This window comes from Oncorhynchus masou, chromosome 4 (genome assembly GCF_036934945.1).
Source record: "Oncorhynchus masou masou isolate Uvic2021 chromosome 4, UVic_Omas_1.1, whole genome shotgun sequence".
Classification (NCBI taxonomy): Eukaryota; Metazoa; Chordata; class Actinopteri; order Salmoniformes; family Salmonidae; genus Oncorhynchus; species Oncorhynchus masou.
This window is the reverse complement of record NC_088215.1, coordinates 10,734,799-10,752,096: the sequence shown is the minus strand read 5'-3', so window position 1 is coordinate 10,752,096 and position 17,298 is coordinate 10,734,799. Positions and strand designations below refer to the sequence as shown.

The window sequence follows — 17,298 nt, the reverse complement described above, 5'->3', positions numbered from 1 at the left end:
CCAAGAGGTCACGGGCGGTATTGAGGTGGGGGGGGGATTAAAGATCATGAGACACTCGTCATTCATTCAGTGTCGCTCCAACAGCTCTAATCCAGTCTAATGCTAATAGAATAACCTTACTTTATCTCTACATGCCTGAGAAGTAGGAGAGAGTGAGAGAGACAAGGGAGTGAGAGAGACGAGAAAGAGTGAGAGAGAGAAGAGAAAGGGTGAGAGAGACAAGAAAGAGGGAGGTACAGAGGGCAGCCCAATTACACATTGGTACATCCCACACAGAGCATTAGACAGCTTTAGAGAATAGTAAAGGCAACATCACTCAAGGGCTGTCACCTCTAACTGATCTCTCTCTCTCTCAATACTGGTTGAACTGCTAACGGACGAAAACTCAGGGCTGGAAGCCAAAAGCACTATTCCTAAATTCACTAAAGCGCTGTTGGAGCCTGTCTGCCTCCCAGAACACACACCCAACCCTTGATCGCACAAACACACATACCTGTCCTTCGTTCGCGCAAACTCGCGCATGCACACACACACACACACACACACTCTGTCTGTAGGATTAAGGGACAGCAGCAGGGACCCTGAGGCAGGGAGGGCCAGGGACAATACAAGGAGAAAGAGCCTGTTTAGTATTCCATAGAGGACCAGGAGGGGGTCTTCACATCTCCATGCCCCAGGGAATGCCACCCAGCATGGGGTAGAGGCAATAACCTAGGCCCCATCGCACCTCTCGGGATGGAAATATTACACTGCAAGAAAAAAGTAGCAGTAGTGGAGGCAGAGTGAAGAGTGTAAATTCCTTACAGGAAACACACAAAGAAAAACACACAGTAGAAAGAATTGGTATGATTTTAGGTGAATGGTGTTGATTAACCCGAATTGACACCTGTGGCTGAAGAACTATTAGGGCGTGAGGAAGCCGTTTTGCATAGCCAGTGTGTACAGCGTAGGAACTGGTTAAAGTACAGTTCAGTGTGCAGAAGTTGAGCGACTTCCAAAAGGTCTTCTCCCTCAAGACATGAGACTCAGACAGGGCCTCCATTAAGTCTGAATTAAAGTTCAGTTGAGGGCAGATGGACGGACAGAAAGACAGACAAACAAAATGAAGGCACACACACACCCCTTCTGCACACACGCACTCACACATACATATACTCTCACTCACTCACTCACTCACTCACTCACTCACTCACTCACTCACTCACTCACTCACACAAACACGCACGCACACACACACAAACACCGACAGCGTCACCCCAGCACTGGTAGTCCAGTACAATAGAGACTGGGACAGTTTGGTCAGGGTGGGTGAATGCCTTTATGCCAGTAAGCAGTTGGTAGCTTAGGTCAGAATAGACAGGGTAGAGAAGGATGGGGTAGTGGTTTGTTTTGGACGGGGTTCAGCTGGCACTCCTCCAGTCACTCCTTAGCCTTTCTGACAACAGTGGGAACAGGGTGATCAATGGGGGGGGCCGAGGGGGTGGAGTTGTGTGTGTGTGTGTGTGTGTGTGTGTGTGTGTGTGTGTGTGTGTGTGTGTGTGTGTGTGTGTGTGTGTGTGTGTGTGTGTGTAGCAGTGTGTGTATGGAGACCGGCTTCTCTACCGGATCCTTGCACAACAAACTACTCCTGAAAAGCCTGCCGGCCATAACAGCTGAATACCTAGGCTACCTCGGGCTAACACATCACTGCGTTCCCAAAAGTGCACCAGGATGCTGTCAGAGCCATATATATACAGTCTGTGGAGGTTGCCAAATGACCTCACAGCAGTCAGTGGGTGTTACTTGAATGCCAGAGGGTGTTGCACTCTGCTTTAATAATGCCATGTGCCATGTTAGTACAAGATTTATGAGCATCAGAGAGGGTACAGTTGATCACCACCTCCCAGGATATGCCCATTCTTGCTCTTCTCTAACATTGATAGCTCTGGATCACTTACTGGAGTTCTCTGTCTCTCTAACTCTCTCCCTCTTTCTCTCTATAACTCTCCCTCTCGCTCTCTCTCTCTGGTTTCCCATTCAAAATCAAGTGAGAGATGGGAAGCCCCCAACAACCTGAGAGATCAAGACCCAGGAGAGACCGAGACCCAGGGGCTCTGGTCTGATTTCCTTATATCCAGGCCAACACGCTTCCACACATCCCAGGTGACGTCAGGGGCTGGAGGGTGTGAGGAGATGTAGAGGGGATGAGGTGATGGAGTGTAAAAAGGCTTTTCTATTCCCTAACCATGTCCTAATGCCACCAATTAAGTTGTGTTGGCATGTGTGTCTGCGTGTGTGTGCGTACGTGTGTGTGCGTAAGCGCGTGTGTGTTTGTGTGCGTGCAGAAGTGTGTGCGTGTGGGAAGCGGGCAGGTCAAGGAAGGGCAATAACGGCTTCTCTACCTGATCCTTGCGCAACAAACAAACTGATCCTGGAAAGCCTGGCGGCCATAACAACTGAATATCTAGGCTGCGTCTCAAATGGCACCTTGTTCCCTATGTAGTACACTATATGGCACATATCCCTAGGATACCTACAGTACACATCTCTATGTTCTTGTTGTGTTCCCAAAAGTGCACCAGGATGCTGTCAGAGCCTTATATATAGATGTCTGTGGAGGTTGCCAAATGAGCCAAATGGCCGCAGAGCAGCCACTGGGTGTTGCCTTGAATGCCAGAGGGGGTTGCACTCTTCTTTATGATGCCATGTTAGCACAGGCTTTATGAGCGGGGGGTAGTGTACACTTGATCACTGTCTCCTGCTATATGCCCCTTCTGCTTTTTCCAACTAGAGTCCTCTCCCTCTCTCTCTCAATCTCTCTCTTGCTCAATGTCTTTCTCTCTCTCTGGTCTCTTTCTCACTCTCTCTCAATCTCTTTCTAACTTACAATCAACGATTAGGTGGGAGATGGGAAGCCCCCAACCACTTGAGAGAGACCCAAGACCCAGGGGTTCTGGCCTGGTTTCCTTATATCCAGGCCATCACTCATTCCACCCTCTCCCTCTCTCTCTTCCTCCACTTCCACACATCCCAAGTGAGATCAGGGTCTGGAAGGTGTGAAGAGAGGGAGAGGTGATGGAGTAGAAGAAGGCTTTTCTATTACCAAAGAGTCCTTGGTATGCCACCAGGCATAATACTTATTTTCCACCATAATTTGCAAATAAATAAATAAAAAATCATACAATGTGATTTTCTGGATTTTGTTTTCTCATTTTGTCTGTCATAGTTGAAGTGTACCTATGATGAAAATTACAGGCCTCTCTCATATTTTTAAGTGGGAGAACTTGCACAATTGGTGGCTGACTAAATACTTTTTTGCCCCACTGTAAGTCTTCCATCTCTCCTCTCTCCCATCTCTCCTCTCCCATCTCTCCTCTCCATCCCATCTCTTCTCTCTCTCCCATTTCTACTCTCCTCTCTCTCATTTCTCCTCACACCTTCAGTCATCGGCCGACCCAGCCTGCCGGACGTCTTTATTAGGCTCATCATGGCCTGCTCACTCAGTGGAGAGGGAAATGCCCATCAGTAAAATCACTGTTATTGATGCTCTGCTACACACAGTAGAGTAGAGCGGCTCCAGCTCTGGGCGATGCAATGCTGTGTTTGTGTCTAAAGACTAAAGAGAGGATAATTCAGAAGGACGCTTCTCAATAGTCTACGCTGTCTTCCTGTCAACGTCTCCTCACCTTTATCTACACTACAGACATGAAAGCAATTCTATTTTAAGGGATGCATATCAATAGTCTAAAGATTTCTTCTTCTCCTCATCCCCTTTTCTTTATCTACACTAATATAAAAACACTAGAGGCTCCTACAGACGTGGGATTGTGTGTCACAGGGACAATAGGTACTAAAGTGAGGTCAGTGTCAGTTGCTGTCATATCGCAGGTAGAGGAGAATGAGAGTTACTGAGAGATGGTTGCCAGGTGGGTGATAGTGCTGCACAAAAAGAGAGAATGAGAAATGGCTCCACATCGGTGGTGCAAGCACTGAGTTACAATATAAAGTGCTTTGGACAGCAGAGAAGCGCTAGATACAGTCATGCCAAATCATTACTATTAACCAGAAGGTGCTCCTGCAGACATTGGGTTTGTGTGCTGCGAGAGAGAGAGAGAGAGAGAGAGAGAGAGAGAGAGAGAGAGAGAGAGAACAGCATGGATCTCTGAGAGGAGGATCGGTAGAGCCATCTATTATTCACATCCAGTGCACTAGAGGAGAGGACATGAGAGAGGGAAAAGACAGGGAGAGAGAAAGGAAGGGGAGAGAAAGAAAGGAACTGCTCTTCCCCTCCAGTCACACACCCACTGAGGGAGAACAGAGTGGAGAGATCACAGAGCTGGACAGAGAGGGATGAGAGAAAGAGGGAGAGAGAGTCAGAGAGAAAGGGGGAGAAACTGAGATAGAGGCATGAGGCTTGACACCAGCCATGGGATTGACTTAGCCAATGAACAGAAACTTAGAGGGAGGGACGAAAGGGAAATAGGGTGTCAGTCTAATGACCGTGGGATGTTTAACCTACACTGTGTGGTAATATGGTGTGTCATACCATAGCTCTTGGGTAATGCTGTGGGTGGTATCGGGCATGGTGAAATGCAAAACAAAAAACATACATCATTAATTTTTTATGGCTTCAAGTTTGAACAATAAAATTGCTGGGCAGACACACTTACTGGAGCACCTTAACAACAATTACCACTAAGCAACAAGCATCTACAGTGCATGTACAAGGTGTGTTTGTGATATTCAACAGTATATCTGTAAAACATTACGGAATCCATCTCAACTAACTTAATGTATGATATTAGTTCCTGTACTAATATCAGTTCATCAGTTACGCAAGAGCATTAGCATCCACATATTCTTAGCTGGACCCACAGTCAAATTATACTCATGCAAATACATGCAAACACTTCTATGCTATTTCCAACATGTTGTCACACAAACCTCCAGAGTTTTTCTTGGAAAAACACTGATGAATATAGTTTGGTCACGTCAGCAAGTTGATGTTAGTGGGAAAATTACATTTACATTTTAAAGCACCATCTGTTCAGAGTATTTTGAGATAACATGAATATATTAATACACATATGGGATGAATCTAGACTAGATTCATCTGGCTGAAGCAGACTTGGGCAGATGTAGCGACTACTTTCACACATGATATCCCACTGGGCCCACACAATAAAATGACGTTGAACCAACGTGGAGAAAGAAAAGAAAGGAATAGAGAGAGAGAGAAAGAGAGAGAGAAAGAGAAGGGGAAACAACTGAGATAGAGTGGGAGGATGGAGAAAGAAATAGAGAGAGAGAAGGGGGAAAAACTGAGATAGAGTGGGAGGATGGAGAAAGAAATAGAGAGAGAGAAAGAGAGAGAGAGAAGGGGGAAAAACTGAGATAGAGTGGGAGGATGGAGAAAGAAATAGAGAGAGAGAAGGGGGAAAAACTGAGATAGAGTGGGAGGATGGAGAAAGAAATAGAGAGAGAGAAAGAGAGAGAGAGAAGGGGGAAAAACTGAGATAGAGTGGGAGGATGAAAGATGAAATTTACAATTGAGGCATGAGGCTTGACACCAGCTTCACCAACCATGGGAATGACTAAGACTCACAATTACCTAAGTTCCATCTGGCCAACAGAAACTTAGAGGGGGGGGGAATCTGAAGACAAGTTTCCTGTCGTGTTGACACTCCTCTTACTACAGTATAACTATGGTGTAATTGTAATAACTATAGAGTACTGTGTAATATGGATGCCATACTAGCTCTTGGGTAATGTTTGGTGTTGGAAATGGTGAAACGCAAAAAGACAAAACATTCATCATACATTTGTTATGGGTTCTAGTTTGAACAATAAAGGTCGCTAGGGATAGTCTAAGTTGCTGGAGCACATTATGCACAATTGAGAGCATCCTGTACCGCCTGGTACGGAAACTGCACCGCCCGCAAATGCAGGGCTCTCCAGAGGGTGGTGCGGTGTGCCCAACATACCGCCTGCCCTCAAGGACTCCAACAGCACTTGATGTCATAGGAAGACCAAAAAGATCATCAAGGACATCAACCAACCAAGCCACGGCCTGTTCATCCCGCTATCATCCAGAATGCGAGGTCAGTACAGGTGCATGAAAGCTGGGACCAAGAGACTGTAAAATAGCTTCTATCTCAAGGCCATCAGATTGTTAAATAGCCATCACTAGCCGGCTACCACCTGGTTACTCAACCCTGCACCTTAGAGGCTGCTGCCCTATGAACATAGACACGGAATCACTGGTCACTTTAATAATGGAACAGTAGTCACCTTAATAATGTTTACATACTGTTTTACTAATTTTATACGTAGAGTGCATTCAGAAATATTCAGATCCCTTGACTTTGTCACACATTTCGTTACGTTACAGCCTTATTCTAAAACAGATTACATAAATAAAAATCCTCATCAATCTAAACCCAATACCCCATAATGACAAAGTGAAAACAGGTTATTAGAAATGTTAGCAAATACATTAAAAATAAAAAACAGAAATACCTGGGTTGGAGCGAGCGGTCACATCTACACTTCGGTCCGCAGGTAGTATAACTTTTCATTACATTTTCATTACATTTCATTATAGTACAACGGTTTGATTTGTCTAATCTTTGTCTAATCTTAGCAATTTCTTCTTAGCTAGCTACATAGCCGTCTTTGTATCAAAGATAATTGCGTAATTATCGTATTTCGTCGTCCTAACGTAGTCTACACTGCTATCTGCCCAGCAGCTAGCTAACGTCCACCGTCTACTAGCACTGTAGAAACTATTACACTCAACTGAACGACTCGATTAGTGTAGTGTTAGCTAGCTACATAGTTGTCTTTGCTGTCTTCGTATCCAAGATAATTGTGTAGTTTAGAGTGTGTAGACTTAGAGTGATTATCTTAATTTACCGAGGTTAGCTAGCCAGCTATTTGTCGTCCTTAACGTAGGAGATACTGCTAGCTAGCTAGCCAACAGCTAGCCAACGTCTACCGAATAGAACTTCAACAACCCGGTCAACATTCCGCTTCGCTCCACAGGTAGTATCACATTTTCATTTCACTTCATTACAGTACAACGGTTTGATTTGTTTGATCGTAGCTAGCTAGCTACATAGCCGTCTTTGTATCTAAGACAATTGTGTAGTCTAGAGCGATTTTCTAGGTTAGCTAGCCAGCTATTGTCGTTCTATTATCGTAACGTAACGTAATCAACACTGCTAGCTAGCCAGCTAGCCCCCAAATAGCAGCACTGTAGAAACTATTACACTCGACGGAACGACTTGATTAGTGTAGTGTCAACAACGCAGCCACTGCCAGCTAGCCTACAAAGTCAACAACGCAGCCACTGCCAGCTAGCCTACTCCAGCAGTACTGTATCATTTCAATCATTTTAGTCAATAAGATTCTTGCTACGTAAGCTTAACTTTCTGAACATTCGAGACGTGTAGTCCACTTGTCATTCCAATCTCCTTTGCATTAGCGTAGCCTCTTCTGTAGCCTGTCAACTATGTGTCTATCTATCCCTGTTCTCTCCTCTCTGCACAGACCATACAAACGCTCCACACCGCGTGGCCGCGGCCACCTAATCTGGTGGTCCCAGCGCGCACGACCCACGTGGAGTTCCAGATCTCCGGTAGCCTCTGGAACTGCCGATCTGCGGCCAACAAGGCAGAGTTCATCTCAGCCTATGCCTCCCTCCAGTCCCTCGACTTCTTGGCACTGACGGAAACATGGATCACCACAGATAACACTGCTACTCCTACTGCTCTCTCTTCGTCCGCCCACGTGTTCTCGCACACCCCGAGAGCTTCTGGTCAGCGGGGTGGTGGCACCGGGATCCTCATCTCTCCCAAGTGGTCATTCTCTCTTTCTCCCCTTACCCATCTGTCTATCGCCTCCTTTGAATTCCATGCTGTCACAGTTACCAGCCCTTTCAAGCTTAACATCCTTATCATTTATCGCCCTCCAGGTTCCCTCGGAGAGTTCATCAATGAGCTTGATGCCTTGATAAGCTCCTTTCCTGAGGACGGCTCACCTCTCACAGTCCTGGGCGACTTTAACCTCCCCACGTCTACCTTTGACTCATTCCTCTCTGCCTCCTTCTTTCCACCCCTCTCCTCTTTTGACCTCACCCTCTCACCTTCCCCCCCTACTCACAAGGCAGGCAATACGCTCGACCTCATCTTTACTAGTTGCTGTTCTTCCACTAACCTCATTGCAACTCCCCTCCAAGTCTCCGACCACTACCTTGTATCCTTTTCCCTCTCGCTCTCATCCAACACTTCCCACACTGCCCCTACTCGGATGGTATCGCGCCGTCCCAACCTTCGCTCTCTCTCCCCCGCTACTCTCTCCTCTTCCATCCTATCATCTCTTCCCTCTGCTCAAACCTTCTCCAACCTATCTCCTGATTCTGCCTCCTCAACCCTCCTCTCTTCCCTTTCTGCATCCTTTGACTCTCTATGTCCCCTATCCTCCAGGCCGGCTCGGTCCTCCCCTCCCGCTCCGTGGCTCGACGACTCATTGCGAGCTCACAGAATAGGGCTCCGGGCAGCCGAGCGGAAATGGAGGAAAACTCGCCTCCCTGCGGACCTGGCATCCTTTCACTCCCTCCTCTCTACATTTTCCTCCTCTGTCTCTGCTGCTAAAGCCACTTTCTACCACTCTAAATTCCAAGCATCTGCCTCTAACCCTAGGAAGCTCTTTGCCACCTTCTCCTCCCTCCTGAATCCTCCTCCCCCTCCCCCCCCTCCTCCCTCTCTGCAGATGACTTCGTCAACCATTTTGAAAAGAAGGTCGACGACATCCGATCCTCGTTTGCTAAGTCAAACGACACCGCTGGTTCTGCTCACACTGCCCTAACCTGTGCTCTGACCTCTTTCTCCCCTCTCTCTCCAGATGAAATCTCGCTTCTTGTGACGGCCGGCCGCCCAACAACCTGCCCGCTTGACCCTATCCCCTCCTCTCTTCTCCAGACCATTTCCGGAGACCTTCTCCCTTACCTCACCTCGCTCATCAACTCATCCCTGACCGCTGGCTACGTCCCTTCCGTCTTCAAGAGAGCGAGAGTTGCACCCCTTCTGAAAAAACCTACACTCGATCCCTCCGATGTCAACAACTACAGACCAGTATCCCTTCTTTCTTTTCTCTCCAAAACTCTTGAACGTGCCGTCCTTGGCCAGCTCTCCCGCTATCTCTCTCAGAATGACCTTCTTGATCCAAATCAGTCAGGTTTCAAGACTAGTCATTCAACTGAGACTGCTCTTCTCTGTATCACGGAGGCGCTCCGCACTGCTAAAGCTAACTCTCTCTCCTCTGCTCTCATCCTTCTAGACCTATCGGCTGCCTTCGATACTGTGAACTATCAGATCCTCCTCTCCACCCTCTCCGAGTTGGGCATCTCCGGCGCGGCCCACGCTTGGATTGCGTCCTACCTGACAGGTCGCTCCTACCAGGTGGCGTGGCGAGAATCTGTCTCCTCGCCACGCGCTCTCACAACTGGTGTCCCCCAGGGCTCTGTTCTAGGCCCTCTCCTATTCTCGCTATACACCAAGTCACTTGGCTCTGTCATAACCTCACATGGTCTCTCCTATCATTGCTATGCAGACGACACACAATTAATCTTCTCCTTTCCCCCTTCTGATGACCAGGTGGCGAATCGCATCTCTGCATGTCTGGCAGACATATCAGTGTGGATGACGGATCACCACCTCAAGCTGAACCTCGGCAAGACGGAGCTGCTCTTCCTCCCGGGGAAGGACTGCCCGTTCCATGATCTCGCCATCACGGTTGACAACTCCATTGTGTCCTCCTCCCAGAGCGCTAAGAACCTTGGCGTGATCCTGGACAACACCCTGTCGTTCTCAACTAACATCAAGGCGGTGGCCCGTTCCTGTAGGTTCATGCTCTACAACATCCGCAGAGTACGACCCTGCCTCACACAGGAAGCGGCGCAGGTCCTAATCCAGGCACTTGTCATCTCCCGTCTGGATTACTGCAACTTGCTGTTGGCTGGGCTCCCTGCCTGTGCCATTAAACCCCTACAACTCATCCAGAACGCCGCAGCCCGTCTGGTGTTCAACCTTCCCAAGTTCTCTCACGTCACCCCGCTCCTCCGCTCTCTCCACTGGCTTCCAGTTGAAGCTCGCATCCTCTACAAGACCATGGTGCTTGCCTACGGAGCTGTGAGGGGAACGGCACCGCAGTACCTCCAGGCTCTGATCAGGCCCTACACCCAAACAAGGGCACTGCGTTCATCCACCTCTGGCCTGCTTGCCTCCCTACCACTGAGGAAGTACAGTTCCCGCTCAGCCCAGTCAAAACTGTTCGCTGCTCTGGCCCCCCAATGGTGGAACAAACTCCCTCACCACGCCAGGACAGCGGAGTCAATCACCACCTTCCGGAGACACCTGAAACCCCACCTCTTTAAGGAATACCTAGGATAGGATAAAGTAATCCTTCTCACCCCCCCTTAAATGATTTAGATGCACTATTGTAAAGTGGCTGTTCCACTGGATGTCATAAGGTGAATTCACCAATTTGTAAGTCGCTCTGCATAAGAGCGTCTGCCAAATGACTTAAATGTAAATGTAAATGTAATACCTTATTTACATAAGTATTCAGACCCTTTTTCATATGAGACTCAAAATTGAGTTCAGTTGCATCCTGTTTCCATAGATCATCCTTGAGATGTTTTGACAAGTTGATTGGAGTCCACCTGTGGTAAATTCAATTGATTGGACATGATTTGGAAAGGCACACACCTGTCTATGTAATGTCCCACAGTTGACAGTGCATGTCCGAGCAAAAACCAAGCCATGAGGTCGAAGGAATTGTCCATAGATCCCTGAGACAGGTTTGTGTCGGGGCACAGATCTGGGGAAGGATACCAAAAATGTCTATAGCATTGAAGGTCCCCAAGAACACAGTGGACTCCATCATTCTTAAATGGAAGAAGTTTAGAACCACCAAGACAATTCCTAGAGCTGTCCGTCTGGCAAAACTGAGCAATCGGGGAGTGACCAAGAACCCGATGGTTACAATTAATGGACACGTTTTTAGGGGTTGACACATTTTTTGTTTGGATAAGTCAAGTCTGACATGTTAAAGTGGAAATTACTAACTTTAGACGCCTTCTTAAAACTTGAATACACTACAACTTGCATTTCCCGCTCTCACAACAGTGATCAATTAAGATAGTACACCTGCACTGTATATGTATGTGTTATACAACAGTAAAGTACACTTCTATAACACTTCTGAATCATCTCAACTTTAGTTCCCAGTATAATGCAGCATGATATTCAATGATATTCATGCAAATACGTAGTCAAACATGTCCAAGATATTTACAGCATGTTGGCACACAAACCTTGGAAAATACATTGATAATAGTTCAGCAAAATTCAGCAAGTTAGTGGAAAAGAGACATTTCCATTTTAAAGCAACATCTGTTCAGAGTATGGCGAGATAACATTAATATGTTAACACACACATGGGATGAATTTGGGCTACATTCATCCTGCTCAAACAGAAAGTTGTAGTCGCCACTTTCACACATCTTTCTCTCTCACTCTAATTCTCTCGCAAATGTCATGTAAACATTAATAATATTGGAAAAGCCTTAAAACAAAATTGATCGACAACTACCTTTTTCCCAGGACTAAGTTTCTTTTAAGTGGAGAGACAACACTGCTCCTAAGACTAATGAATAAAATGGACTACTCCCTCTCTGATCCTATTTGGTGCTGAAGGTCAATAACATTTGAGCACTGGACATGTCATTGATCTGCAGCCCAGGTCCAGTAGGCAATCATCTGGATGACCATGCAGTTCACACTACTATTGACTGAGGAAGAAGGAAGAGGATGGGAGATGGTTTAAGAAGCTGCTTCATCATGACTGAACAGTGAGCATGATGCAGGCCAACATCTCACCATAACAACAAGGTATATATGCTATACTATACTTAATGCCTAAGGACAAGTTTTCCACTGGCAATGTTTCCACTCTCTCTTCTCCTTCTACAGCCTAAGAGAACGAGACAGAACGAGACATCGTATTACGTCGTATTACCTCCTCTCAACTTCTGCATGGGAAATCTGAAAGGATCATTTAGCTATACCATGTATTCTACCCTGGCTCCTATCATTTTCCCACCATCTGCATCTCTCCCTCCCGTGGTCCAGAGATGGGAAATATTCAGATAGTCTGGATAATTATTCATTGGATTAAAGTCTGGATGATCTTTTATGGATATTGGGTATGTTGGAGAGATGAGAGACGGAGAGAGTGAAAGCGAGAGAAAGCGAGCGAGAGAGCGAGAGAAAGCGAGTGAGAGAAAGAGAGCAAGAGAGAGCAGCAGGTATGTGCAGCCACCCACTGGGACAGACATTGACTGGCGAACTTCAACAGAGGAGGCTTTGATTTTGTGTGTGTCAGCAGAAACAGGAGTGGGGGAGAGAGAGACCAAGAGGGAGGGTAAAAAAGATAGACTGGGAGAGTGAGAGACAGTGAAGGAAAGAGAGAGAGCCATACTGTGTCTTTGCTGGTGTTTCTCTGACTGTGCTTGCGAAGATACGAACCAAATCTCATACTGTTGACGCAATGCAGAGCGCTTTTCAGTCTCTTTATCTCTGTCTTACACTCTAACTCAGCAGCCGGCATTTGATTCAAGTGCTCTCTCCAACACAATGGAGTCTACCTGTGCAGTCACTAAACAATATTGCAATATATTCTACTGTCCTTTACCAGTAGGCCTATGTGTTAACTGTTTAGTCAGTATGTTTCCTTCTCTGAGTACAGCTGAGGTTATTTCCAGTGTTTCCTATGTGTGTGTTTTGGATCTTTATGATTCAACCTCTTGCAGCAATGGAGAGACTCTCAGCCCACACAGTCACAGACGGAGTAAAACCTGAGAGTCAGAAGAGAACAGGAACTGATGACTCATAATCCAGCAACATTCTGTAAAGTAATCACTAGAAGTCTCTATAAGCACTTCAGGTTTCGGCTACTGAGACACACACAGACACAAACAGAAATGCGTGAGGCACGTGCTGACACAAACTATAGACACACACAAACACTTAAAAATGGACACATACCCTCATACACACAACCTCTGACAGCCGCTCCTGTATACTTGTTCTAGGACACCTGTACAGTAGTAGGTCCTCGCGTCTCTCTGTGGACTCAGCTTCTCCAAACCACCATTCATTATGTGCCATTGATCTGTCACATTTTCAGGGTGTGGGTTTCAAACAAACACACGCTTTATCTTCGACGATAGGAAGGACCCATTTCACACACCCACATCCACCCTAGAGTGTTTCCTGTCCTGTGTTTTCCAGAGTGTCCCTGTATCCCTGTATCAACCCAATTGGCTGTATTGGGTTTCCTAGTAAAAAAATGTTCTCCATTCCTTTGTCCTGGAGAACATTCCTAGTAACCTAATCAGCTACCTGTTCCCTGAAGAGTCAGGTAGGAACAAACATGTGTTTGTGTCTCTGTGCCACACGGGCTGGACGGCCCTGTGGTGACATTTCCCTCAGCTGTTTTTTTTCCCTCAAGGCAGGACTAGGATTAGGCTGGGGTGTGAGATTTCAAGTTTTATACTGGGGAGTTTCAGGGGTTATGTTGAGTAGGGTATGTGTGTGTGTTTTATTTTGTGTGTGTACCGTATGTGTGTGTGTGTGTGTGTGTGTGTGTGTGTGTGCGCGTGCATGCGTGCGTGCATGCGTGCGTGCATGCATGCGTGTCAGATAGATAAAAGGTATCCTTGGTATGGGTCGGTCATCCTGACTATCTGACAGAGTATTTCAGGAACGCATACTCGAGACAGATAAAGAGAGGGTGAGAGAGCCAATGTAGTCTGTGTAATATTCCCTAGTATCAGTGCCCTAGGAGTCATATTACAGTGTCATCAACATGCTGGCCATCCATTTGTCCTCATGGTGTTAAACCTGTTGACATTGAGCAACAAGTGTTGAGCAACTGGGCCCTGGTCATGTTCAAACAAACCAGTTAGAGGCAGTTGTTTCATATCAAAACAAAACCAACCCCAACTACCAGAATAAAGCCCTGATATTGACTCCATAATGGAGACAGGCCATATCAGGGTTCAGAAAAGCCGTGCTAAAAATGCCCTTGGAATGGAGAGTGGAAAGTGATAGAGAGGTGCCATGTCTTTAATATAATATTACTTTGGTGCCATGAACTTTAGATAATAAAGTCCATTGTTTTTCTGTGGAGTGTTTTACCTTCTGTCAGTATTGGCTAGTTCTCCATACTATCCAGACTCTCCTCTACATCTAAGGGAAGTGTGGCTTACATCGTTTAATAGTATTTAATAGGACAGCACTAACACACAGCAGGTATCACTGACCCAGCCCCTCTCAGCTCCCTTCTATCAGCCTGGTAACACATTCAGCTCTCAGCCGTTAGAACGACCCCCACCAGTAGACACACTTACGGACACAAAAATGCATGTAAGCACACACACATACACACATGAACTGTTTAAAGTTCAAGAGGAATTATTGTTTTGAGTGGATTATAGACCATTCATCCTGGGTCAGTGTCTATAATGACCGTGACTATTATCTATACTGATCAAAAATATAAACGCAACATGCAACAATTTAAATGATTTTACTGAGTTATAGTTCATATAAGGAAATCAGTCAATTTGAATACATTTATTTGACACTAATCTATGGATTTCACATGACTGGGAATACAGATATGCATCTGTTGGTCACATAGGTAGGGGCATGGGTCAGAAAACCAGTCAGTATCTGGTGTGACCACCGTTTGTCTCATGCAGAGTTGTATAGAGTTGATCAGGCTGTTGATTGTGGCCTGTGGAATGTTGTCCCACTCCTCTTCAATGGCTGTGTGAAGTTGCTGGATGTTGGCAGGAACTGGAACAAGCTGTCATACACGTCGATATAGAACACCCAAAAAATGCTCAATGGGTGACATGTCTGGTGAGTTTGCAGGCCATGGAAGAACTGGGACATTTTTACCTTCCAGGAATTGTGTAAAGATCCTTGCGACATGGGGCCGTGCATTATCATGCTGAAACATGAGGTGATGGCAGCGGATGAATGGCACGACAATGGGCCTCAGGATCTCGTCACGGTATCTTTGTGCATTCAAATTGCCATCGATTAAATTGTCTGTAGCTTATGCATACCCATACCATAACCCTACTGCCACCATGGGGCAATCTGTTCACAATGTTGACATCAGCAAACCGCTCGCCCACACGTGGTCTACGGTTGGACTTACTGCCAAATTCTCTAAAAACGACGTTGGAGGCGGCTTATGGTAGAGAACATTTAATTCTCTGGCAACAGCTCTGGTGGACATTCCTGCAGTCAGCATGCCAATTGCACGCTCCCTCAACTTGAGACATCTGTTGTATTGTGTTATGTGACAAAACTGCACATTTTAGAGTGGCCTTTTATTATCAAGGTGCACCTGTGTAATAATAATGCTGTTTAATCAGCTTCTTGATATGCCACACCTGTCAGGTGGATGAATTATCTTGGCAAATGAGAAATGCTCACTAACAGGGAGGTAAACAAATTTGTTCACAACATTTGGGAGAAATACGCTTTTTGTGCATATGGAACATTTCTGGGATCTTTTATTACAGCTCTTGAAACATGGGACCAACACTTTACATGTTGCGTTTATATTTTTGTTTAGTGTAGTTATTCCTGCCCAGATAAAAATACAGTATTAGACAGATAGGCCTATCAGGCCTATCAGCTATCAGAAGAAGAGGACACATCTCATTACGTAATGTTTTGTTACAGAACATGAGCCGTCTTATTCAAACAGATACGGCTAGCCATGTCACATGTCACTGTGAGAGAAACTAGCTATCTACCGTATGATAAACAGACACCTTTCCGCTTTTCTGTGAAACTGAGACCACAATTACAACATGTCGGTAATTATATTGACAAAGTCACAGGTACTGATCAAGGAAACTCAAACATTGTGAAACCCTATCATCCATTCCGACAGCTTGAATGTAAGACTTCCTTTTTTGACACATTGTTGTGTGGGATAAACTTCTCCTTTCTCACTGTGTGAGAGAAGCTAAGTTACACAGCCGGAGTGGACAACATTAAGCCTCAGCCCATATTGTACACTTAAAAACTCTCTCTCTCTGTGTGTGTGTGTGTGTGTGTGTACAGCCGGTGGCTGGGTGCTGTCTCGGTTCACCCCTCCTCTGATTGTAATGGGATTAATTGAAATCCAGGGCTGGCTGGTCAGAGAGGGAGGCGAGAGATGAAGAGTGAATGGTGATTAATTGTATTTTGTTAAGAGAGATAGACGGTAGCCTACAAACTGTCAGTGGAAGAAAGAGCAAAATAAACTAATGTCTGAAAAAGACAGAGTGACAGAAAGAGAGTAAGAGAGAGAAAGGGTCATACGCAGACACACACACAAAACACACACTCTCCGTCACTCACACTGGAACAATGGACTTTGAGCTCTGGTGCTGAACTCTCCACACTCCCAGATCCCCCAACCTCTAACCTCTGCCCCAGATCCTTCTCGCTTATCCTTCTACCCCTCTGTCTCCCTACCCCCGTCCCGTAGCAAAGAGGCTCTGTCTCTTACCCCATCCATTATTTGAGGGGAGCCATGGTGGTCCCCCTGGCCCAACACTCCACCGGCCAAGCCCTCATCTGCAGAAGTCATCCAACTCGCCCTTCAAACCAAGGGCTAAGTCCTCTGCCTTTCTTCTTACACACACAGGTGAAGCCAGATCAGTACAGAAAGTGGTAGGGGTTTAGATAGTCCAATGGCAGTCTTTTGGATCAGTGTTGTCCAGAAAAAGAGGGAGAGAAAAGGAGGAGAGGAGAGAGTGCTCTTTCAGAGCCTCTAAAACTGTGCTGGCTGGCTTAGCTCCTCTGTGAGAGCACGACTCACACACACTGCAACTACCTCACTCTCTCACACACATGCATAGATGCAGCAACTCTCTCACACACACTCATTTGTTGTTCGCTCTCCGGCTGGCTCACATTCACACAGAGGGAGCTCAGTTCTGGCAACAGTTGTTGAGATTAGGCCACTCCCCCCTCCTCCCTGGGTTGTTGCTGAGCAACTGGCTTCAGCTGAGCTGGCCCCGAGAGAGAGAGCGAGAGCGAGAGAGAGAGAGAGAGAGAGAGAGAGAGAGAGAGAGAGAGAGAGAGAGAGAGAGAGAGAGAGAGAGACCTGCCCTGCCTCTCTTCCATAGAACAGAGCCGCTTTACGAGAGGCGGGAAGTGACATGCTATCTCCACTCAA

The 17,298-nt window shown here is 46.3% G+C and overlaps 1 protein-coding gene across 3 annotated transcripts in view; it reads right to left on the bottom strand.

The window, feature by feature from the left end:
* The window catches only part of LOC135523737 (rab11 family-interacting protein 4A-like), a 31,533-nt gene extending 14,459 nt beyond the window's left edge, over positions 1 to 17,074 (bottom strand). Inside the window, exon 1 of one of the 3 annotated variants that reach the window (XM_064950612.1) lies at positions 16,627 to 17,074. In XM_064950612.1, the coding sequence (XP_064806684.1) occupies positions 16,627 to 16,707 (81 nt within the window). In that variant the 5' untranslated portion in view covers positions 16,708 to 17,074. The remainder of the gene's footprint in view (positions 1 to 16,626) is intronic. The other 2 variants (XM_064950601.1, XM_064950619.1) reach the window with 2 other exon arrangements.
* Between the last annotated feature and the right edge of the window lie 224 nt (positions 17,075 to 17,298).